The sequence below is a fragment of the Bos grunniens genome, chromosome 23 (assembly GCF_055505025.1).
Source record: "Bos grunniens cultivar Pamir isolate PY7600 chromosome 23, Bosgru_T2T1.0, whole genome shotgun sequence".
In the NCBI taxonomy this organism is placed as follows: domain Eukaryota; kingdom Metazoa; phylum Chordata; class Mammalia; order Artiodactyla; family Bovidae; genus Bos; species Bos grunniens.
In genome coordinates this window covers 4,708,966-4,734,635 of record NC_141187.1, presented here as the reverse complement: position 1 = coordinate 4,734,635, position 25,670 = coordinate 4,708,966, and the positions used below count along the sequence as shown (strand labels likewise).

At 44.6% G+C, this 25,670-nt stretch overlaps 2 protein-coding genes across 3 annotated transcripts in view; both read right to left on the bottom strand.

The window, feature by feature from the left end:
• The window catches only part of DST (dystonin), a 406,366-nt gene extending 393,382 nt beyond the window's left edge, over window positions 1-12,984 (bottom strand). Inside the window, 1 exon segment of the mRNA XM_086370990.1 lies at window positions 12,521-12,984. Coding sequence (XP_086227116.1) covers window positions 12,521-12,611 — 91 coding nt within the window. The 5' untranslated portion in view covers window positions 12,612-12,984.
• Window positions 12,985-14,786: 1,802 nt separating this feature from the next.
• LOC147346521 (uncharacterized) overlaps window positions 14,787-25,670 on the bottom strand; it is a 106,776-nt gene continuing 95,892 nt past the window's right edge. For both annotated transcript variants that reach the window (XM_086370998.1, XM_086370999.1), the window contains exons 4-5: window positions 18,948-19,155; window positions 14,787-15,043 (exon numbers count right to left, since the gene is read on the bottom strand). In XM_086370998.1, the coding sequence (XP_086227124.1) occupies window positions 14,976-15,043; window positions 18,948-19,155 (276 nt within the window). In that variant the 3' untranslated portion in view covers window positions 14,787-14,975. The remainder of the gene's footprint in view (window positions 15,044-18,947; window positions 19,156-25,670) is intronic.

Here is a 25,670-nt window from a genome sequence, read left to right as displayed (position 1 = left end):
TATTTAAATAGTATCTATACTGAGCCACTGAACTGAACTGAAGCAAAATCAAAACTCTGAATTTCAACCATTTGGCTTTTTATCTACCAAGTATTATCAATATTCTCTAGTTTCTGTCATGTAAATAAAGTTATTACAAAGATCACAAAACGTACAACCAAATACTTTTTTCCTAGCGAAGGCAGCCAGTGGTTTCCAGCATTCATAAATATTTATAGGCGGTAGCTCTTCCAAAACTACGCTGAAAGAAAAATCAGGTAATCTTGTTTAATCTCATAACTCATGGTTTTAAAACTCAAACACGATCATTTACCTGCTGCTTAATTCTAAGTAGTAACAGTAAAACTTTGTGCTCTTAGACATTATCTATATGCACAGCATGATACTCAGGCTACAATCAAATCACCATCACAAAAATTCTTGAGTCAATTATATAAACTACTATCTATTTAGCCCTATTTCTGACTACATTTTAAAAGAAGTAACTCAATACCCTAAGAGTTTAACTTTCACATGTTTTGCAGGACATGAACTACTAATGTCAGCCTATCCTTAAAATAGAATAGTTCAACTAATTTTAGACTCAAGTGTTATAACGCATCATAGCTGCCAGCCGGCAGGATACCTGAACTGTACCAGCAGCATATGCAGATTCACCAAAGCAAACTGTCAGATTGCTGAACTCTGAGCCACCCCATGCAAGCCCACGGAGGAGGTCCACATGGTGTACCTATGCAAAACAAAACAGTACTTACAAATAATGTGCCCCTGGGAAAAAAAAATGCCCAGGGCCCTATTGATTTAAATAGTATCTATAATATGCAGTGGTTCAAAAGTGTCTAAAGGAGGTAACGACATAAAAATACTACTATCATATACACAAACAATGTTCAAACGACTGCAGAGTTGCACTCACTTCACATGTTAGCAAAGTAATGCTCAAAATTCTAAAAGCTAGGCTTCAACACTACATGAATCGAGAACTCTCAGATGTTCAAGCTCGATTTAGAAAAGGCAAAGGAACCAGAGATCAAATTGCCAACATCTGCTGGATCACTGAAAAAGCAAGAGAATTCCAGAAAAACATCTACTTCTGCTTCACTGATGACACTAAAGCCTTTGACTGAGTGGATCACAACAAACTGTGGAAAATTCTGAAAGAGATGGGAATACCAGACCACCTGACCTGCCTCCTGAGAAACCTGTATGCAAGTCAGGAAGCAACAGTTAGAACCGGACATGGAAAAACAGACTGGTTGCAAATTAGGGAAGGAATATGTCCACCCTGCTTATTTAACTTATATGCAGAGTACATCATGCAAAATGCCAGGCTGGATGAAGCACAAGCTGGAATCAAAACTGCCAGGAGAAATATCAGTAATTTCAGGTATGCAGATGAAACCTCCCTTATGGCAGAAAACAAAGAGGAACTAAAGTGCCTCTTGAGGAAAGTTAAAGAGGAAAGTGAAAAAGCTATTAAAACTCAACACTCAAAAATCAAAGATCATGGCATCCTGTCCCATGACTTCAAGGCAAACAGATGGGGAAACAATGGAAACAGTGACAGACTTTATTTTGGGGGGCTCCAAAATCACTGCAGAAGGTGACTGCAGCCATCTCCAGAAATTAAAAGACGCTTGCTCCTTGGGAGAAAAGCTATGGCAAACCTAGACAACATATTAAAAAGCAGAGACATTACTTTGCCAACAAAGGTCCGGATAGTCAAAGTTATGGTTTTTCCAGTAGTCATGTATGGATGTGAGAGTTGGACCATAAAGAAGGCTGAGTGCCGAAGAATTTGATGCTTTTGATCTGTGGTGCTAGAGAAGACTCTTGAGAGTCCCTTGGACTGCAAGGAGATCAAACCAGTCCATCCTAAAGGAAATCAGTCCTGAATATTCATTGGAAGGACTGATGCTGAAGCTCCAATACTTTGGCCACCCGACGCAAAGAACTGACTCATTGGAAAAGACCCTGATGCTGGGAAAGATTGAGGGCAGGAGGAGAAGGGGTCGACAGAGGATGAGATGGTTGGACGGCATCACCAACTCAATGGACATGAGTTTGAGTAAGCTCTGGAAGATTGTGAAGGACAGGGAAGCCTGGCGTGCTGCAGTCCAAGGGGTCACAAAGAGTCAGACACAACTGAACGACTCAACAACAACAACATATACACACTACTATATATAACATAGATAATGAACAAGGACCTACTGTATAACACAGGGAAGTCTACTCAGTATTCTGTAATAACCTCTATGGGGAAAGAATCTGACAAAGAATGAATATATGTACACGTATAACTGAATCATTTTGCCAAATGCCTGAAAGTAACACAACATTGTAGTAATAAATCGACTATACTTAAATATAAAATTAAATTTAAAATAAAATATTCAAATCTCTTAAGTTAAATTTTGAAATATCATTAAAATTTCAAAATAAACTTAATAAAATTGAAGTTTAAGTAAACTTAAAAAAAAAGATTACTAATCATTCATGAAAGATGTGTGATAAAGGACTGATATCTGAAAGACACAAAGGACGCAAAATTCAACAGGAAAAAAACAAAAGGCAAAAGATCTGACCAGACAACTCACCAAAGGAGATACATAAATGCAAATGCACATATGAAAAGATACTCCACATCACATGTCACTAGGGAAGTGCAAATTAAACCAATTCAACGCTACCACACCCTATCAGAATGGCTAAAATCCAGAACACTGCCAACACCAAATGCTAAGGAGGGTGTGGAGTGACAAGAACTCTCATTCACTGCTGGTGGAAACGAAAGATGGTACAACCCCTTTGGAAGAGAGTTCAGCGGTTTCTTAAAGGGTAGACACAGGCTTCCCTATGATCCAGCAGTCACACTCCCAGTTATTTACCCAAATGACTTCCCTGGAGGCTTAAGTGTCTGCCTACAATGCGGGAGACCTGGGTTCAATCCCTGGGTCGGGAAGATCTCCTGGAGAAGGAAATGGCAACCAACTTCAGTATTCTTGCCTGGAAAATCCCATGGACGGCGGAGCCTGGTGGGCTACAGTCCATGGGGTCGCAAAGAGTCAGACATGACTGAACGACTTCGCTTTCACTTTCTTTACTCAAAATTGACAGAAGTTGAAAGCAACCAAGATGTCCTTCAAAAGTTGAATGAATAAACAAATGTAAATTCATTCTGCTACTGCTAAGTCGCTTCAGTCGTGTCCAACTCTGTGCGACCCCATAGACGGCAGCCCACCAGGCTCTGCCGTCCCTGGGATTCTCCAGGCAAGAACACTGGAGTGGGTTGCCATTGCCTTCTCCATTGGGTGAAAGTGAAAAGTCAAAGTGAAGTCGCTCAGTCGCTTCCGACTTGTAGCGACCACATGGACTGCAGCCTACCAGGCTCCTCCATCCATGGGATTTTCTAGGCAAGAGTACTGGAGTGGGGAGCCACTGCCTTCTCCGTAAATTCATACAATGGAATACTATTCAATAGTCAAAAGAAATGATCCATCAAGCCATGAAGAGACATGGAGGAACCTTAAATGCACGTTACTAAGTGAAAGAAGGGCTTCCCTTGCGGCTCAGCTGGTAAAGAATCCGCCCGTAATGTGGGAGAACTGGGTTCAATCCCTGGGTCAGGAAGATCCCCTGGAGAAGGGAAAGGCTACCCACTCCAGTATTCTGGCCTGGAGAACGCCATGGACTGTATAGTCCATGGGATCACAAAGAGTCAGGCACAACTGAGCGACTTTCAGTTTCAAGGGAAAGAAACCAGTCTAAAGAGACTACATACTGTATAATTCCAACTACAGGAAATTCTGGAAAAGATTCAACTATATGGAGACAAAAAAAAGATCAGTGGTTGCCAGAAGCATGGGAGAATGAAGAGGCAGAGCACAGGACTTGGGGGCTATCAAACTATTCCGTATGAGCCTGTAATAGTGAACACATGACATGCATGTGTCAGCTCCCAAAGAACTGTACATATTCAACATAGTTTTGAAAGTCCCAGCCACAGAAATCAGACAAGAAAAAGAAATAAAAGGAATTTAAATTGGAAAAAAAGAGAAAACTGTCACTGTTGGCAGATGACACAATACTATACAAAGAAAACCCTACAGACATCACCAGAAAACTACTAGAGCTCATCGATGAATTTGGTTAAGCTGCAGGATACAAAATTAATATATAGAAAGCTGTCGCATTTCTATACACTAATAAAGAACTATCAGAAAGAAATTAAGGCAACAATCCCATTTACCATCACATCAAAAAGAATAAAATACCTCGGAATAAACCTATCTAAGGAAGTAAAAGAGCTGTACTCAGAAAACTATAAGATCAATGAAAAAAACTGGAGACAACAGAAACAGTTGCAAAGATACACTGTGGTTTTGGACAGGAAGAATTAATACTGTTAAAATGAGCATACTACCCAAAACAAACTACACCAATGCAACCCCTATCAAAACACTGATGGCATTTTTCACAGAACTGGAACAAATAATTTTAAAATTTGTGTGGAAAAACAAAAGACCCTGAAGAGCCAAAACAATCTTGAGAAGGAAGAACACAGCTGAAAGAATCAGGCTCCCTGACTTGAGACCACATACAAAGCTACGGTAACCCAAACAGTGGGGTAGGGGCACAAAAGCAGACACACAGACCAAAGAAACAGGAGAGAGCCCAGAAAGAGCGTGCCGTGTTACAAACGCAAGCTGGATCTTAGTAATACTAATGTACCAATACTGGTTCATCAGTTAAACAAATGCACCACACCAATGCAAGATATCTAAAGGGGAAACTGTGGGGAGGGGAGGGAGCACTGGACTCTCTGCTCAATTTTTCCATAAAACCAAAACTTCCCTAAAAAAGAAAAAAATTTGTTTTTTATGGCCACTGCCCTAGGAGGAGTCAGAGGACTTGCATTCTCAGGTCTACATCATTCACTGACTATGTAATCTCTACTGCCCAAAATACCTCATATGCCCTATTTTATCCCACCTTTATTAACATAAAACGGCTTCCCTTGTGGCTCAGCTGGTAAAGAATGCGCCTGCAATTCGGGAAACCTGGGTTCGACCCCTGGGTTGGGAAGAGCCCCTGGAGAAGGGAAAGGCTGCCCACTCCCATAATCTGGCCTGGAGCACAGAGTCGGACGTGGCTGAGCGACTTTCAGCTTCGTGTTTAACCTAGTGAGGTGGAGAGTGAGGGAGGTCTGCCTTTCTCCCTTCAGGAGGGTAAAATAAGCCACCGAATAGTTCTGCTTCATGCCCAGCATCACGAAGACAAACTGCCCCACTGGCACGGCCAGCATGGAGAACTGTACCAGTGAAAAGAGGGACATGTTTTTAATTCACTGGGACAATGGTATCTTTGTATAATGCCTTTAATACCAGGATTCACTGGGAAATATTTTCACCCACTAGAGAAAAATCAGGACTTTGTCAGCTCCCTTTGACAATTCTTTCCAGGAAACATCTCAGGCATGTATCAAGGCAGCCACATTCATCAGTGACATTTACAAAACATAATTCTTTTCAAAAATCTCAATCTAAATACACACTGGAAATGCTCATACTAAAATTCTATTTTATTTTCATGGATATCTACCCATTCGAATATATAATCCAGCTAAGATAAAACAGGTTCAAGCTCCAAAGTCTATTTAATATTTGAACTAAGTCTCTATGAATTTTTAAACTATTACTTTTTATTTCATGTATCCATTTAACACACTTCAGAAAGATCTAGTAATAAAATCATAATCCTAACTTTTAAAATATGCTTAAAAATACTACTTCTGCAACATTTCCTGGTTAGTATAACAAAACTCATAACATATAGTTTATATCAAATATACACTTAATGTTCAAATGTCATTGCTACCAACTTCTCTAAGCCTCAGTGTTCATATTGGTGAAATGCTATGCTATGCTATGCTAAGCCACTTCAGTCATGTCCGACTGTGTGTGACCCCATAGACGGCAGCCCACCAGGCTCCCCCGTCCCTGGGATTCTCCAGGCAAGAACACTGCAGTGGGTTGCCATTTCCTTCTCCAATGCATGAAAGTGAAAAGTGAAAGTGAAGTCACTCAGTCGTGTCCGACTCTTAGCGACCCCATGGACTGCAGCCTACCAGGCTCCTCCGTCCATGGATTTTCCAGGCAAGAGGACTGGAGTGGGGTGCCATTGCCTTCTCCGATTGGTGAAACGGCAGTAGTTAAATAGTTATGAGATTCAGAAATGAGAGAGAACTCATTTGCAATACACTACCCGGTGCCTGTCATATAAGTGCATGTGTGCTAAGTCACTTCGGTCGTGTCCAACTCTGCAACCCTGTGGACCGTCGCCTGCCAGGCTCCTCTGTCCATGGGATTCTCCAGGCAAGGATACTGGAGTGGGTTGCCATGCCCTCCTCCATGGGATCTTCCTGACCCAGGGATCAAACCCAAGTCTCTTATGTCTCCTGTAGTGGTTCTTTACCACTAGGACCACCTGGGAAGCCCTAACAATGATTAATACCAAGAATTTTTTCTAATGTTATGTCAACTACACCCCTTTTTAAAAAAAAGAGGAAAAAGACTATTTTAAAACAGCATTTTCTTTTTTTGATAAATATTTATTTGTTGTTGTTCAGTAGCTCAGTTGTGTCCGACTCTTTGCAGCCCCATGGACTGCAGCAGGCCAGGCTTCCCTGTGCTTCACCATCTCCCAGAGGTTGTTCAAACTCATGTCCATTGAGTCGGTGATGCCATCCAACCATCTCATCCTCTGTCACCCTCTTTTCCTCCTGCCCTCAATCTTTCCCAGCATCAGGGTCTTTTCCACTGAGTCAGCTCTTTGCATCATTTACTGAATTAACTGGGTTCCATCCATCTACAGCTAAGCTAAAGGTCTATTTAACAGCAGCTTTAAATGAATTTTTAAAACTCCAAACTATGTTTTGTAATGAACATACACTATAAGAGATTTTCTACAAATTAAAAAGACCCCAAGTATCTTCAACTGTAACTTCTATAACAAAGTCATTGCACCCCATCCTGTCCCCACACATACAGCCAACCATCAGCCACGCTGTAAGTTTCTGAAGTAAGCTCCTATTGAACCAGCCTTCCATCCAACCACCCCAATCTTTTGGTGGCTTCCTGAGGCTCCCATCCCATTCAGCCTCCACACTGTTACCAGAGGTATCTTCCTGAAACTGATCTAATACCCTGGCAAAGATCATGAGAGTTCCCTGCCTAGAGAAGAAACCCCAAATCTGGTGCTGGCTATGGCATCCCAGGCTCTCTTCAACCTGGTCCATATTCAGCCAGATCCACCTTCCCATAACCGCCACCCCATCCCATTCAGCCAAACTCTCCAAATGAGTTCTGTGGTTCTGCTAATGCAACAGAATTGCCCCGCCAGACCCTCCCCCTGAGGCTCTCCCCCCTGCCACCTTCAGCCTCTGTTCACGGAAAATCCCACTTGACCTGAAGGACAGAGTTTTCCCCAATACCCAACCCCAGGAGGACTATTTGCTTCCTCTTCTGAATGAAAAGAGAGTAGAGTAGAAAACTATGACAATTATAATTACATTAAAGGAATAGACCATACAGTGAAATATTACTCAGCCATAAAAAAGAAATAATGCTATCTGAGGCAACATTGATAAACCTAGATATTATCATACTAAGTGAACAAGTCAGACAGAGAAAGACAAATATCATAAGCTATCTCTTATATGTGGAATCTTAAAAAAAGATCAAGTGAACTTTAATTTATAAAACATAGACTCACAAACATAGAAAACAAACTTAGGGTTACCAAAAGAGAAAGGGGGGAGATAAATTAGGAGCTTGGGATTAACATTTTCATACTACTATATATAAAATAGGTAATCAAGATATTGAGTATAGTTCCCAGTACTATACAATAGGTCCTTGTTGGTTACCTATTTTATAGAGAGTAGTATGTATATGTTAATTCCAAACTCCTATTTTAGTGGTGGCTTATTAGTTCCATTTTCCTTACCAGGACTTCCTGTTTTAAAATATTTATGCATGCAAATGGTTATTAGGGTGCCTGGTCAGGGTGGGCAGTTTCAGTCAGGGTGCTTCCTCTAATATTCCCCTTTCTTCCCATCTAGAATTGAGATGCAAAGGCTAGAAGAGCAGAAGCCATCTTGTAACCCGAGAACAACCACATGATGGCCAAGAAGCAACACACAAGTCTGGGTCCTGGTGGCAAAGAGAGGTTCCCCACAGAACCCAGTCCCTGAGAAAAAGAAAACATCATCAACTGTTCTTTGTTACAAACATCCAAACACAATCTTAGCTAACACTCATTACTAGTTAAACCTATTTCATTTTTTAAAAGAAAAGAAAAAGCCCAGACTAATACCACCGTAACTAGCTACAAGTAGCACTATCGCGATGTGCAATGCTCAGTCACTCAGTCATATCTGACACTTTGTGACCCCATGGACTGTAGCCCTCCAGACTCTTCAGTCCATGGGATTTCCCAGACAAGAATACTGGAGTGGGTTGCCATTTCCTTCTCCAGGGTTCTTCCCAATCATGATGAGGCCCTACTAAAGACCACTCACTACACAACTGACTATGAATCTCAAAGAGGAGATGAAATCTGAAATCAAGATTTTGCAGAATCCTGAAGCCAACTGAAAACCACTGAGGTCACATGGATTGAAGGGGGCAAAGTTCTCTGAAATCTTTACGCTCCAGCTTCCAATTCAGCCAGCACCAGAATTAATTTACACAGTAAAAGATAGGATTTTGACCATTCATGTATCTGTGTATGCCTTAAAAGTGAACTGAAAATGAAAATTACAGCTGGAATAGTTCTCAGTTCCTTTTGTCACCATGCACAAAAGCAGAATCACGGGGCCTTAACGTGAAAAGGGATTAAAGCAACTCCTCAGCGTTTTCATGGAAAATAGAAACTTCTGTCTTTTTTCTTAATCAAAGAGGTTTTTTCCATGATCTATACACACAGATTGGAGAAGGAAATGGCAACCCACTCCAGTACTCTTGCCTGGAAAATCCCATGGGCGGAGGAGCCTGGTAGGTTGCAGTCCATGGGATCGCTAAGAGTCGGACACGACTGAGCGACTTCACTTTTACTTTTCACTTTCATGCATTGGAGAAGGAAATGGCAACCTACTCCAGTGTTCTTGCCTGGAGAATCCCAGGGACAGAGGGGCCTGGTGGGCTGCCGTCTATGGGGTCACACAGAGTCAGACACGACTAAAGCGACTTAGCAGCAGCAGCAGCATACACAAAGATACATAGTCATACATAAGTAAGAAATCTGCCGCTCAGCTTTCACAGAGAATAGTAAGAAACCCTTGTTATAGTTATTTGAGGATAACTGATCAATTTCCAGGTCAATGGGAAAATACTCATTTTCTTGGACCAAAATAATTTACCTTCCTTGTCCATTAAGTCTAAAATGTATAGAATACAATTCATTGGATTCACATTCAGTTCAGTTCAGTTCAGTCGCTCAGTCGTGTCTGATTCACATTAGCGCTCTCATTTTCACACTTAACGTCAATTTTAAAAATTAACAATGTGTTGAGAAAAGAAAATCTTCCATCACAGACTCAAACAGCAGAATTTCACAGTGACAGCTAATTAATACTAGGAATATAATAATACACAGAAATTAATTCTAATAACAGTATGTAAGTTGGTTTCCTTATACTGACAGGAAAGACAAGAGGGATACTGGGCATCTTTTATGCTAACCTACTAAAAATGTCTTATATTACATGGTAAATACCCTGGATAATTCACTGTAAGATATTAAAGAAAGTCACTGATATGGGCTATTTCTAGTATAAACAATAATAAAGAAATATGTTTTATTTGTAAATAAATGCTTTTATTCACCCTGCCTCTGGCAATCTGCTGAAGTAATGAGATTTTTTTTTTTTAATTAGATGCCTTGAACATCCTGGCAATAAATACATTTTACAAGTAAAGGCCCTGGAATATGAATCAGAACACGGCACCCTTCTCTGCAGCAAATAGCTCTTTCTGTGTTATTCTAATTCAACAGACAGTTGCCTCTTTTCACTCAAAAGTAAGGACCAAAGCAAGACCCAAGAATAGACTACACCATAAATAATTAGGGCTCACTCACTTGCCGCTATTCTTGTTCTGATCCAGAAGGCTAGGTTTGAAGTTCTTCCAAAGCCATCTGAGGACTCAACTCTCAACTTCTAAACCTAATAGTCATAATTGCTAACGTTATACATTACTGTAATTCTCCGTTTCTGTCAACAGACAAATTCTGAATTTGTTACAGCTGACCCACACTTTCAACAGCTGGGGCATATGATCACTTGGCAACCTGATAACACTCCAGCCAAACGCAAAGTCACCCTGGAATCAAGGAACTTGGTCAGAAATGAATATTGAAATAAGCTCTCAAGTTCAAATGGGAATGGAAAATGTTTTGAACAATGCACGATTTCAGAAAATGGAACAACTGTACTTTGAAAGTTGAGTGAGCTGACACTCCCTATTCACAGCCTACAATTCTTTTCTGATTAGATCAGCCCCCACAGCAAGTCATCGGGATAATAAGCACTGTAATGAAGTCATCGAATTGGATACTGATGGGAAATCATAACCGGCTTCAAAATACATCGGGAAACAATGAGTTTTCCAGGTCTCTAGCTTTCCACATAACACACTGGCCAATACTCTTACTTTTCTTTCCAAGACCAGATGAAACACAGAACATCTATAAAGCCGAGGACAAACTGATGACTTATGCGTTTTAACACAACAAAGAAGATGAAGGAAACAACCTCCACTTTTTCAGCAAATTCGGGACTACAAGTTTGAAAAAGTGGATGTGTAAAGTTCCATACTGATTATTAGGCTATAATGAAAATGAGATAAAGTGAAATCGGCAACGATCTCCAGGATCTTCTATTTCCTTTTACTTCCAAAGGCAAATAAAAACCATCTTTTACAGAATGTCCACTTCCTCAAGGCAAGTCAAATCAGCACCTCAGTTATTTCTGTTTTCTAAGTCATCTGCAAGTACCCACATGTCACAGAGGTAAAACTTGATGGGACAAAAATTCATACAGCTATCTTTTTTTTTTTTTTTAAGTAAAAAAGGTATTTACTTTCAAACTTTCAGACTCTTTCTTTCTGACCTTAAAGAACACAGGTGTACCTGTTCCATAAGGTTTATTAGTGTATTGCAATATCTCTCATTTTTAAGGTTCTGGAACAAATGATTAAGAATCTTATTTTCAAATGGAAGTATAGATGTAAACATGAGTGTATTGGACACGAACGCATATACAGATGCTACAAATGTGCTTTAGCCTAAAATATCATAGCACTTGCTCGGTGGTAGTATCATACAATAGAGCCTTGGCACAGAGGAATTCTGATTGTGCTGTATACAGAATTCTACATGCATTAAAGGAATGTCAAAAATAAAATATGTTCTAGAAGGAGATGAAACATGTTCATGTAGATTTTGAGCTTTGGGGGGAGGGGGCCTGGAATTTAATTATTCAGTTCATGCATCTTTAACCATATAATCCCCATTCAATTTACAGAAATTGAGTTTAAGACCAAAGCAAATATTCAAAAGAAGCAAGACCACTTGAAATCAACTGATGAAACAGGCCACGATTCACCATTAATATATTAAGGCTCTTAGCCATCCCTGGGTGTGGAGCGCTTAAGTAGAGCCACAGTTAGGAGATTGTCTAGACATATTGAAAGACAATGTCCAGAGACTAAAAGACCCTTTAAGATGAGAAAGTGTTCTTTAATCTAACCTCTCATTTAACTATAAAGTCAAAATAAACACAATGCTAAAACGTCAATACTATTTATCATAGAATTTCCCCAACGTAAAGGACAGGCAGAAAAATATCTCAAAATATACTCCTTTACCTTTAAATTTACAACAGACTCTCTGACGAAAGTCTTTCATCCATCACACTATCAAGTAACCTTTACGATAGGTAGGAATAGATTTAATATAGTCACGAACCATAAACTTTTCAAATAAAATCATTTTAAGAAAAACGATTTGGTGATGCTCTCAGTGGTGAAACAGTCCATTTATTTAAGAAGCTAAGAACCTTTTTTTAAGGGTTAACCAATACCCCGTATCAAGCAAGGTCAGCAATGCCTTAGTAATCCCACGGAGAATGAACCTGTAACCACCCTCCCAGCAAGAAGGATGATTATGGGTAGTGCTTAAGAGCTTTTTACAAAGGAGAAAAACGCAAGGTGCCTCTTGGAAACCAAACCCCTCCCCCGCACTGTACTGCCCATCCGACGGTGTCTCCCGGCCATCGCCCACCCGGCCACCCTCCCTGCGGTGCGATACGGAACCCCGTCCCCCAAAGACCAGGTTCAGTCCCAGGACTGGTCCAGACACCTGTTTACTTGTGCCCAAGCAGCAGTGGCTCCTGTCAAGCAAAGGAGACGGTCACCCCGCAGGTCTGTGCCCCGCCCAGGCGGCGGGGGCGACATACCTTTGTACCTCTCCAGGACATCCTCGTAGGCCTGGAGGTACTCCTGCTCGTCCACGCACAGGTAGGCGGCCGGGGAGAGGTACCCCGCCATGCCCAGGTTTATCTCAGCGGGGACCGGCCGAGCCCCCTCTCCCGCTCGAAACCCGGACAGGACCGCAGTCAGCGAGGGGCAGCCGCGGGCACGGAAACGCGCGAGGAGGGGGGAGCGCCGGGGCGCACAGGGGTTCGGCCGGGGAGACGCCCCGGGGTCTCAGCAACGGTCCGTGCAGGCGAGCCCGGCGGCGGCGCGCGGCGCCACGCGGCGCGGGGGAGCCCGGGGCCCGGCGAAGGCGGGCGCGGGGCGACGGGCGCCTGCACCCTCGTGAGCCGAGGCGGCGGCCGCCTGGGCCCGGCTCTGCGCGCCCGCTCGGGGCCGGGAGGACGCGCGCGCTGCCTCCGCCCGCGGTGCTCCGCGGCGCATCTGCGGCATTTCCTGGCCGCCGCGCCGCAGACGCGCGCCCGCGCCCGGGAGGGGGAGCGCGGGGAGGGGGCGGGCGAGAGGGCGGGCGGGCGGCGGCCTCCGGCGGGCAGCGCCCGGCCCCTCCCCGGCCCGCCCTCCCCGGGCGCGGGGCGCCGCCCGGATCCCAGGGGCGAGGTTTCTATTTGGGACCCACAACAGGTGCCTGGGAAACAAAGCCGCGGATCGCGCCTCCCGCGCTCGCAACCCCCGCGGGGCTCCGGGGGAGACCGGGGGAGCCTCCGGGACCGGCCGGCCGCGCGGAAGGGCCGGGCCCCGCGACAGCGCGGGGCGCACGGGCGGGGGAGCCGGGGTCCGCGCCTCGGGGGCCGCCTGCGCCTGCGCGCCCCGCAGCCCCGGCCCGGCCGGCGGCCCCTCCCTGCCGCCCCCCAGAGCCTGGCCGCGCCGCTGCGCCGCCAGAGACACCAGGCTCCGCCACCCGCTCCTCCCCGCCGCGGATCACCCGGCGGTGTGATGTGGACAAGTGACTTACCCTGTCTTCATCAGGATAATCATATCATAAAGTTCATCATATCATATCATCATATCACAAACGTGTGACATGTCAACATTGTACGTGTTCGCTGTTACTATTATCAGATGAGCCACTTCATTGTTGACTCTGATTGATGACTCTGGCCACATCTCCCCTCCCTATTTCTTCTTTCATGAGTACTGACCTTTTGTCCTTGATGAGTCTTTTTTTCTTTTTTAGTGATGTGAATCTGGTCCGATTTCCATGAATTGTTACATGGGAATGAGTAGTCTTGAGAACACTGTATACTCTGGATAAAACTTCCTTAAGTTAGAATTGGAAAGCTTTACTTCGCATTAGTAATTGGCCTATGTGACTCCAAACAGAATAAGACCACCCTTCTCTTTTCTATCCTGACCACTGACCTGAGTTTGATCTCACATCCCACTAAGCCTTTAGGATCACTAGAATTTTCTTGCGACTTGGCATGCATTTATGTGCACATTAGCTCATGAAGCAACAAGCATGATCCATATGGGACACCTAGAACTGAAAGGATTAGCAATTCAATCCGTAAGAGTCGTTCCATTTACAAATCACATATGTACAAATAAGTCTCTCAGAACTCTCCTGTCTCTCATGGACACAGAGAACAGAGTTGTGGTTGCCAGGGGGTACAGGCTTGGGGGGAGGAATGGAGTGGAAGCTTGGGATTAGCAGATGCAAACTATTATATATATGATAGGTAAAAAACCAGGTCCTACTGTATAGCATAGGGAACTAGTATCCCGTGATAACCATGAGAGAAAAAAAAATGAAAAAAAGTATATATATATAACTGAATCACTGCTGCTGTATAGCAGAAATTAACACAACATTGTGAATCAATTTTACTTCAATTTTTAAAAAAATTTAAACTGTCTTGTCTCCCTCCCAATGAATAAGGTCATTGAGGGCATAGTCTGAGCCTTAATCAGAAATTGCCACCCAGTAGCTTCCCTGATAGCTCAGTTGGTACGACTCCTGGGTCCAGAAGATCCACTGGCGAAGGGATAGGTACCCACTCCAGTATTCCTGGGCTTCCCTTGTGGTAAAGAATCCGCCCACAATGCGGGAGACCTAGGTTTGATCCCTGGGTTGTGAAGATCCCCTGGAGAAGGGAAAGGCTACCCACTCCAGTATTCTGGCTTGGAGAATTCCATGGACTATATAGTCCATGGGGTCACAAAGAGTCGGACACGACAGCGACTTTCACAAGCACCCAGTTTTGTAAATATAATAACTGCACACTCAAGTGATTTTTAACTGTTCATTTAAGGAACTAGTCAAAAGGAACAAGCAGCACTGGTAGTTGTTGGGGTAAATGTATATTCCTGGAATGATAATCGAGGCTCAATCTGCTAATAATCTTAGTGTATTCCACGAGGAAGCGGCAAAAGCACAGCAGTTTAGAGCTTGGTCCCCCAAGTCAAAATGGCCTGAATTCAGATCCTAGCTCCACCACTTCCTAGAACCTCGGGAAAAGTCTCTCCTCTTTTGGCAGATTTCTGGCCTGAAAAAAATGGAGAAAATAAGAGTGTGTGTGCTCAGTCACTCGGTCATGTCCAACTCTTTGCAATCCAATGCAAAGCAGCCCTCCAGGCTCCTCTGTCCATGGAATTTTTCAGGCAAGAATACTGGAGTGGACTGCCATTTCCTACTCCAGGGGATCTTCCCGACCCAGGGATCGAGCCCGTGTCTCTTGGGTCTCCTGCATTGGCAGGTGGATTCTTTACCACTGTGCCACCTGGGAAGCCCTGAAAATAACAGTGCCTACTTCACAAAATTGTCAAGAAGCCTGAATGAGATAACATATGGGCTTCCCTTGTGGCTCAGTTGCTAAAATATCCACCTACCATGTGAGAGACCTGGGTTCAATCCCTGGGTTGGGAAGATCCCCTGGAGAAAGGAAAGGCTATCCACTCCAGTATTCTGGCCTGGAGAATTCCATGGACTGTATATACAAAGAGTCGGACATGACTGAGCGACTTTCACTTTCACTTTTCATCAGGTGCATAGGGCCATCAGTCAACCCTCACTCACAGAGCATTTACCGTGTGTCAGGGAATTTGCAAAATGTTTTGCATTTACTACTTTAATCATCATAGCCACCATGATCCTTGGATAGACAAAATGAAGCTAAGAAGTAAATGTTCAGTAAATTGTCCAAGAAAACACAACCAGTTTGGGATAGAGGAGGAATTAAAATCCAAGTCTAACTCTGCCAAGATCTTTCAATTCTTCACTTCAAAGAATTCACATGGGACAAATATCCATAATTTAAAATAGCATCATCACTAACCAACCATGTACCTTCACAAGCACTTCAAGACTGAAAAACCCAGCTTACGATATCATGCAGGCAAAAACAGCAGATCTGCTGGTTATGATGTTAAAGAAAACAAAGCCCCTTTCCTTCCATGTTACCATGTCATTTTCACCTTGACCCTGAGATCAGGAGAGCATATATGGCATGATAGGCTCAGATTTTAACATGAAGACACTGCGATAAATGCAGAATCACTTTTAAAATTGTAAAGTATCAGACATGTGACATCGTCGCCAGGAAATGTACATCTGATTATCTCATCACACTGCTTTTTACATCTTCAAGTGATTCTGCACCACTGACAGCTAAATAGTCCAGTCTCTGCAGAATTGCTCCAAAGCGTCCTAATGGTTCCCACTCTTCCCTACAAATCCCAGGCTTCAGCTGCACAGATGACTTGCAGTTTCCACCTGAACCCACCTCCCTGCTGTGTGTCTGCAGCTCCATCCCGCGGACATGACCTCCAGTTTGCACCAGTCCATCAGGCTAGTGAAATCGCCCCTCCCGCAGCAAGCCCCCCAGCAGCCCTTCGGGAAGCTGCGCTCTCGGTCCGGGGTAATTAGACTCTCCCTCTGGGTTCTCCTCATCCAGGCCCTCAGAGCCGTCACAGCTGGCCTCTCACCCTGCTGTGACTCTCTCACTCGCGCGTGTGAGGTTAGAACTGCTTTCAAGGCAGAACCGAGTGTGCACCTTCATGTTGTCCCAGAAGCGTAATAAACATGTATTGAACGAGAGTGACTAACGGGATCCCCCAAACCATATGGTCTTCTCCACTCGAGGCATTTCCTCATTCCATTCTATTTTTACAACCTTAAACACAAATAACCGTGTCCAACTTTCAATTCCTTTATTACTAAATAATAAACACAGTGGACATCCCCACACCCTTTCTGACCCTTGCCCTGTCTCTTATTAGGGATGAACTTCACAGACAGATTAGGTTTCAGGCCAAGTGCGAAAATGCCTAATAAAATGAGAAGCTGAAACCTGAATGATATGTTTTCCAGCTCTCCACTGTACCACATCCCCTCAGATGACCTGTCCCCTTACCTGGATGCTGTGTGGCAAGTTTAACACATAATATATCTGAACTTCATAGTTTAGCCACATGATGATGAAACAGGTGTTTATTGACCCCTCAGCCTATGCTGTGTGTGTGAGGATGGATGTAACTTGTGTGCAATAGCCAATTTACCAGTGTTTATTTTAAACATGGTCATTAGTACACGTCCATACTAGAGCCGCTTATTCTGTCTGTTGTTTTATTTTCTTTTGTTCTATTTTTGAAGAACTAATGTAATCTTAAAAGTCCATAACTCGGAGGTCTCCAGTGCAGCAACTACCACTAACTTCATAGCAAACCCTTTACAGTAAGTAAGGTGTGGCCTCGCCCTCACAGAGCCGAGACTCCCCTGACCCCAGTGCCCACTTTTCCACTGCACCCCATCAGAACCCCCGGGTCCTCCATTCCCCACCGGCCGTACACGCCACCGGATACTACCGCCAGCCGCTGCTGGCTGCCTGTCTAGTAGTTTATGTGATCTCATCCCCCGACAAACAGGTGCCTGTCCTTCTCCCCTAGCCCCTCCTTCACTACCAAAAGCAAAATGCCCATCTCTGCCACAACCATCAAAACTCTCAGCCCAGGAGCACCTCCCGCCGTCCAGGCATCCTGCTTTGGAGACCCAGGCTTGCCACAGAGCACCACCTGTCACCATCTTCCCTTTCCGCCGAGATGAGTATCTGGTACCCTGGTTCCGGCACTGTTTCCTCCGCCCCCTGGGGGTGTCATGACCGGGCAGGGAATCCGGCCTTGGTGACTAGACCCTCCGGTGCCCGCCCAGCCCTCCGCAACCCCCCGGCTGCCCTGCTCACCCTCCCTTGGCTCCCAAACTGTTTCCATCCTCCCTGCCCTGCCCACCTCCACCCTCCGCGTCAAAGGCCTGGGCGAGACCAGCCAGCATCTCACAAAAGAAGCCAGGAGAAGCTCAAGGCTGTTGCCCCAGAAACCCAGATGAGAGAATGGCTGGCTGGGCGCTGTTTATTTTTCCTGTAATCAGAAAATCCCACTGAGGGGACCCTCGGGGGACTCTCGGCCACCATGGTGGCCAGGATCTGAGCTAGTCCCCTGCAGCCCCCTAGAAGGTAGACAAGTCCCAGCTCTGCATGATGGTGGGAAGCAAGAGAAACTGAGTGGGCAGGGGCCTGGGAGGGAGAGACGGAGGGGGAAGGGGCCCAATCCACAGTAAAAATCAACTCTGGTAAACACCTCGCCTTTGGCCTTTGCAAGAGAGGCCCCCGGGACACACCCCAACCTACCCCGTTGCCATTTCTGAGAAAAAAATTAGGTAACAACCACCTCAAAAAGCATAGGTCATATATACACAAACCACACAGGCACTGCAGGCTGGGGGATAGATTTCCACAGCAGGCTCAGCTTACAGCTGAGTAAAACAAGCCATCCCTTCTGGGACCTACAGGCAGTGCAAGGGAACACCAGGTAACAGAAGAGAAACATGGGTCCCTCCCATGTATTAATTAATCAGGGATGCATGATGGCTAAACCCTCAAAAGCACCAAAGGCAGGAGCTGCTATGAACATATGATGCTAATAGAGATGCTATGCTTAAAAAAAAAAAAAAAAAAAAACCTGTAGAGAGCCCTACGCAATCTTGGGTACCAGAACCCAGGAATCTAGCCCCCTGATAAATCTGGTGGCTCGGAGCTCCCAGGCAACAGGGAAACGAAGCTTCCAGCAAACACACTGTGAAACACTGAATTAATACTTTCAGATTGTCACGGTGGCGACTGCACATATATAGGAAACTTCAACGCAGATGCCTGTAAATATCCTCTTGGTTTCAAAGATATCGGGTCCTCCAACCAGAAGACAGGGCCAAACAGCTTAGTCACTAGCAGACAGGGCCAATTGCTCCTTCGATAAAATCGGGACAGAAAGTAAACATGGTCATCCTCCTCCCCCACCTTAAGCCTCAGCTCCCGGCCAGACAGGGACCCCGGGGAGCCGGTGGGTGAATTTCCACCTCTCCGCACCCCCCAGCCGGGCCCCCTCTCCGCTCGCTCTTACCTGCGATCCTAAGCACAGCCCTCTCCGCGGGGTCCAGCACCGAGCCCCCGTGGATCTTTCTTTTCGATCGCTCATGTTTAGGCAAATTCCAGGGTAAGGTGTCTCCAGGAGCTGGAGATGCAGAGCCAGATTTCTGGCTGAAATCATCTTCGTCAGAAAAATCCGCAGAGGAAGACATGGAGCAGCGATAGGACGCGTTCCCGGAGCTCTACAGGGGATGACACAGAGAAAAGCATCAATGGCAGGGCACTCGCGTCAGCTCGTCCATTTCAGCAGCCCCCTCCCTGCCCCCAAAGGGAGTCCGCTGTCCCCCACCCTCCTCCGAGCGGCGGGGGGAACGCGCCCCAGGGCTGACCCCAGCGCTCACCATCTTCTCCGGCCCCGGCTCCAAGCCCAGCCACAAGGCCTGGGCAGCTCCGGTTCCAGGAAGATGGGCACCCAAGTGTGTGGCCTGTGGTCCGGCCACCAGCTCACAGATGACTGGCCCAACAATGAAGCCAGAATCCACAGCCTTCCTGTTACAAATCTATAGTATCTGGCTCCCCCACCAGGCCGGGACCGAGATTTTCCATTACGAGCTGCTGCTTAATTCATTAATGCAACTCACTCCAAGTTGCAAACACAAAGCACAAACGCAGGATGCTGAGTCCTGACTCCTTTCCGCTTCCCCTCCGAGTCTCCCCTCCGACCAGGTTTGAGCCCCTCGTTCTTTTCAGTTCATTTTTTTTTTCCTGAGTTTGAAGCTAGTTCCCAGACTCTTCTGGAGGAAGGAGGGAGGAGGGGCTGATTCTGAGAAGAGCCTTTTCTGCAGACCTGGAGAGTACAAAAGGCTGTTTGCCGAAGCCAAAGGCAGCGCCAGTAAACAAACGTCTGAACTCGGTTTGGAGCTCTAGAGATCATATAAACTTCGAGCAGAGGAACAGCTGCCAGCGATGGAGACGGAGGGATGCGGTGGGGAGGGGAAAGAGCTCCCCGGCCCGGCCTGCCCCGTCATCACACGCGGAAACCGGAGACGCGGCTCGGACCCGCGTGCGCGGCCTGAGCTCGGTCCTCCCTGCAGGAGCGGAGCCGGGCGCAGGGCGTGTCCGGCTGTCTGCCCTGCAGGGAAAAGTCACCAGTCATTAGCCCTTCCTCTTTGGTTGGGTTAAGTTTGTGATAATCTAGTGAGCCACTCATTTACCACTGAAAGGAGGCTGCTAACTGTGCTGTGAACAGGGTTATAAACAAGATAAAGCATCCATGGGAAAAAAAAAAAAAAAGGCTGTGTGACAACCTCCCAAAGCACGAGGGATAAACCAGAAGTGAATCAGGATCTGGCCTCCGTCTAGTCAGGCATGACCGACATGAAGTCCTGATGCACATGTAGTGACCAACACCATCATTTTAAAAGCAAACATACTATTTCCTGCAAACTGTCTAAGATTTATCTTTGGCTTTACTCTTTCCCCTCAAAAGCAGTTTTCCATTTTACATGAAATGCATCGCTTTGGCTAATTATCAATTTATTTAGATTTTGTGTGTTTTCTTAGTGGAAATCGTGTACTAGGCAAATAAATAAATTCCACTGATTTTCTGTATTCATTGGAATCCACAGAGTTGTGAGGAGGCATTAAGTCAGTCACAGGATGCTACTATCAACCTACTTTATTTTCCATGTTTTTCTGAAAATTCGTCCTGAGCTCTATAAGGCTGTGATGCTGGATAGGTCCACAAAAAAGGATGACATTCTTAAAGACTTTCAAAAGGGTAACGGGTTTCCTTGGTTGCCTTCTGTCTTCCTTAAACTGGCTTCCAACCTGTCCTTAAGAAAGGTCAACTTTTATCTGTGAGCTTGTATTTCTTGTTGTTTCATGCACTCTTTCAGTGAGAGTAGTCATTTGGTTGTTTAGAGACAGACTTGGGGAATAAATGGTTAAAGGACCACCCCCATCCAAAAACTCTGATTATTGATTTTTGTAGATGAAGTAAATTTTTCTAATGATTAGAGTCTCAGCTAATGGAACAGCAAAACATGATTTATGCCATGACATAAACACCACTCATCACCCAGCCAGATGGGAACATCTACGACCCTGGACCCAAGGGTGTTTGACCGGTGCAGCCTCTAATCGGGACGTGTCCTTGGTGAATGGGTAAGAGAGAAAGGAAGACAAGGCAATCAGCAGCACCTCTTTCAACAACACAGCGCAGGGAAATACACACGCAGACGGAGGGAAAGCACGCTGGCTTGTACACAGCCAAGTCTCTCCCAGGCTGCAGGACTCGAGTGCTAACCATCAAAGCATTTGGTTTTTCCCCACAACAATCTTCATGAACACTCTTTAAATATAAGGTAAACTATACAAAATTAGGCCCATGTGAACCTTGGAAACTGAGAACAGATTTTTTTTTTTTATCATTTACATGCTTCATATTCTGAGAATTACTTTTTAATTCACTTTTTAAATTTTAGACATATGCACTCGGCAGTACAGAAATTTTTTTCTATATCTTTTTAGCCTTATCTGGCTGCTTTATTGAATTTGAATTTTCTATTTTAATTGGTGGTGTTTGCTGTTGGCTGTTTAGCTGCCAACAAGATAGAGACTAAATTGGCCACCTTTTAAGGGCTATTGAATTTAGTCTTTTAGGTTTTAAGTGTGTGATTAAATGAATGCTTTTATTTTAATCAATGAAGGTTGTCTATGGTTTCTGTCTTCAAATTTGGGGAAAATATATTTCGAATCTTAGTAAATTTGCATTCTTTCTAATGTCAGTGGCATCCATGCCAGTGAATCAAGCAGACTTTCTAAATCAAGTGTTCCAGGTGGGAGGCTGAAAATTCCACCACTCACCTGTCCTTTCCTAATATCAGGCAAACTGGATGAACCATTGATAATTGTTTTTCTGTTTCTTTTTTATTTAATATTTGATGAGGTGAAAGAAGAGAGTGAAAAAGTTGGCTTAAAACTAAGATCATGGCATCTAGTCCCATCACTTCGTGACAAATAGAAGCAGAAAAAGTAGAAGCAGTGACAGATTCTCTTGGGCTCCAAAATCACTGCAGATGGTGACTGCAGCCATGAAATTAAAAGACACTTGCTCCTTGGATGGAAACCTATGACAAACCTAAAAAGCATATTAAAAAGCAAAGACATCACTTGGCCAACAAAGGTTTGTACAATCAAGGCTATAGTTTTTCCAGCAGCCCTGTATGGATGTGAGAGTTGGACCATAAAGAAGGCTGAGCACTGAATAATTGATGCTTTTGAACTGTGGTACTGGAGAAGATTCTTGAGAGTCCCTTGGACTGCAAGGAGATCAAACCTGTCAATCCTAAAGGAAATCAACCATGAATATTCATTGGAAGGACTGATGCTGAAGCTTAAGCTCCAGTACTTTGGCCACCTGATTCAAAGAGCAGACTCACTGGAAAAGACCCTGATGCTGGGAAAGATGGAAAGCAAAAAGAGAAGGGGGCAGCAGAGGATGAGATGGTCAGACAGCATCAACGACTCAATGGACATGGATTTGAGCAAACTCTGGGAAATGGTGAAGGACCGAAAAGCCTGGCCTGCTACAGTCCGTGGCGTTGCCAAGAGTCGGACAAGGCAGTGACTGAGCAACAAATTGAAGTACAATTGATTTACAATGTTGTGTTAGTTTCAGATGTACAGCAAAGTGATCCGGTTATACATATATATATATATATATTCTTTTTCCTGAGAATGGATTCAAATGAAGCTGCTTTGAAGTCGACTGACCCTCCAAAACTATTCTTTATTGATTTGAAATGACTTGCCACTTCACAACTCTGCCATGGGGGTTAAAGGAAAGAGCTGGGGGTACAGTCCTTTCTTTTGGAAAAAGCAAATGTGTTTTCTGACCCAAAGTCCAGGCCTCGCCTTCGATGTGGGGCTTAAAGTTCAGACAAAGGAAGAGAACTCTTGGGACCAGAAAAGACCCAAGTTCCTCCTGCTCTGCTCCTGTTGCCTAAGGTTTGATTCCTGTTAAAATATAAATATCTGTCTATAGGGAATTCATTAAGTAAGTGACAGTATATCCATACAATGGACTACTTTGCAGCAATTAAACAAAAATGTTATTGATCTACATTTAGCAAAGTGGGAAGGGTGCATACAGAATGATTCCTATTAAAAAAAAAGTCTGTGTGTGTGTGTGTGTGTGTGTGTGTATGTGGAAATGAATAGAAAGATAGATGATATCTAGACAAATAGGCAGACAGGTAACTATCTACCAGAGTGTAAACAGCAGTTATCTCTGGGTGATGACTAATGCTATGAATGAATTTAATTTTATTCCTTATAATTTTTTAACGTAAAACAAACAGTATACAAAAAGATTACTGAAAGGGAGAAGATACTACATCAAGGGTCAGAGAAAATATCAAAGGCTATAGAAAGAAACAACCATTTAACCCAGTGATTTTAACTGTCTGGGGCTCACGGACACCTCTAAAAGTCAGACCAGAGCCCATAAGCAAAGACACACAAACTTCAAGTGTGATTTTATGGGATTCACTGGCTCCGGGCTAAGCCCCCAAGTTACATCATCAACTGTCAACCCCATTTGGCCTGCGTGTTGAAAACAAAAAAAGTGGGGAGTGGGAAAGAATGTGCAGTATTCAAAAGTGAAGAAAGGTAATTAGGAGAGTAAAGACAAAGCTGGCCCAGGTCATCATGGTTTAATATTTAGCCTTTTTCCGTAAATAAAGGACTGTGAGAGTCCTCCAGTCTGACAGCGGATCTCTGCGACCAAGAACAAACAGCTAGGCTGTGAGGGACAGAGACCCACGCACTGTGTCAGCACAGCCTCCTTGGGAAGGCGGTCTGAGCAGCTGGATTAGATCACCAAAAGCGAGCAAAGGGACCTTCCTAATCGCCAATTCACTCCCACGGTGCAAAAACAACCCAGATCTCCTAAAGCCAGGATAGTGACATAATGCGGCATTTTTAGCAGGGGAACTAAACAATAATCGCTCTAATTGAAACCCCAGTGGGGGATCTGGACTAGCACAATGGAGCTGCCTACCCTGGAAGCCGCCCAGCCTCAGCACCCGGATCTGGAGGAAGGTGCCAGGAAACTGCCTTGGCCCAGCATTCTCTGAAGGCAGCAAGAAATCAGTGCGGAGATAAGACCCGGAGACGTAGCCAGACAGCCCAAGGCCCAGAGGCGGACACGTGGGCTCTCACAAACGCGCACACCTGAGACGTCGGCAGGCTGCTGTAAGCACGGTTCCAAAAATTTAACAAGAAAATAAAAAGCCTGTGAGGAATCAATTAGACAAATTCAGATTGAGGGATATTCGAAGATAATTTTATCCTGGACTCTTTCAAAGAGGAAAAAGGTCAATGTCACAGAACACACACACTACCCAAAGTGGCTGCTGCTGCTGCTAAGTCACTTCAGTCGTGTCCGACTCTGTGCAACCCCGTAGACTGCAGCCCACCAGGCTCCACCGTCCCTGGGATTCTCCAGGCAAGAACACTGGAGTGGGTTGCCATTTCCTTCTCCAATACATGAAAGTGAAAAGTGAAAAGGAAGTCGCTCAGTCGTGTCTGACTCATCGCGACCCCATGTGTGCCATCGCCTTCTCCGACCCAAAGTGGGGACTCTGCTCAATTTAAAAAGACAATGGAAGCCTAACAACACAGTTATGAGCCTTGGTGGGAGTCTGAATTTCTCTTTAAGCTAAAAAGACATGTTAGGGACAACGGGGAGAATGTGCACCTGGATCACCAACTGTTTATTAGCTGATACTGGGAGACTGCTGTCAATTTTCTGAGGTGTGCAAATGGTATGCTGGTTGCGCAGAAGAGCATCCCTATCTAAATTCACTCTGCCGCACTCGCTCTCAGCTGTTTCCGTATAAACAGGAATTGGTAAACGTGGCAACAGCTTAACAGTGAGTCTTCACTGTACTGCTCTCCCAACTTTGCTGTAAATTTGAATATTTTCAAAATGAAGGGCTGGGGAAACACAGAGCAAGGTCTTTTATGGTTTGTGTGTGTTGCTTAGTCCAGGCCTGTTCTCACAAGATCAGATCCCCTGGGTTTATATCCTCGGTGACAGAACCTAACTAAGTAATTGCTCATGTGAAAGTCGCTCAGTCGTGTCCCACTCTGCAACCCCATGGACTGTAGTCTGTCGGGCTTCTCTGTCCCTGGGATTCTCCAGGCAAGGATTCTGGAGTGGCTTGCCATGCCCTCCTCCAGGGGAGCTTCCCAACCCAGGGAGCGAACCCAGGTCCCCCAGAGCATCTCATAGACACCTGGAGAAGAACCGAAACAGATGCCAACCTCAAAGGGACCCCAGATCTCTCTGCCTTTGTCCCAATCACAGTTACATCTTTCCAACAGGTGGAAAGATATTTAAAAGGTGCCTTGGTGTTATTCACTTAATACACAATCCAGCGAGCACAACATTGGTGCAGTATCACATAATTTTTATATATTTTATATAAACTCCCACCAAAAAAACAAAATTTAGAATAAGTGAAGATCCAGTTTTGTTTAAAACTCTGTTGATTAGGTAAGCACGAATACTAAATACTAACTTCTTACAAAGTGTATAAAAATACTTGATCTGGCCCAAGACTATTCTTCCATACTAGTTTTCTATTTGAAAATAAGTCCAAAAGAAGGGCACACTATGTGATTTTAGAGATCTCAAGGAAAACCATCTCTACCACAAAGAAATAGATGTGGAAGAAAACAGAAAATG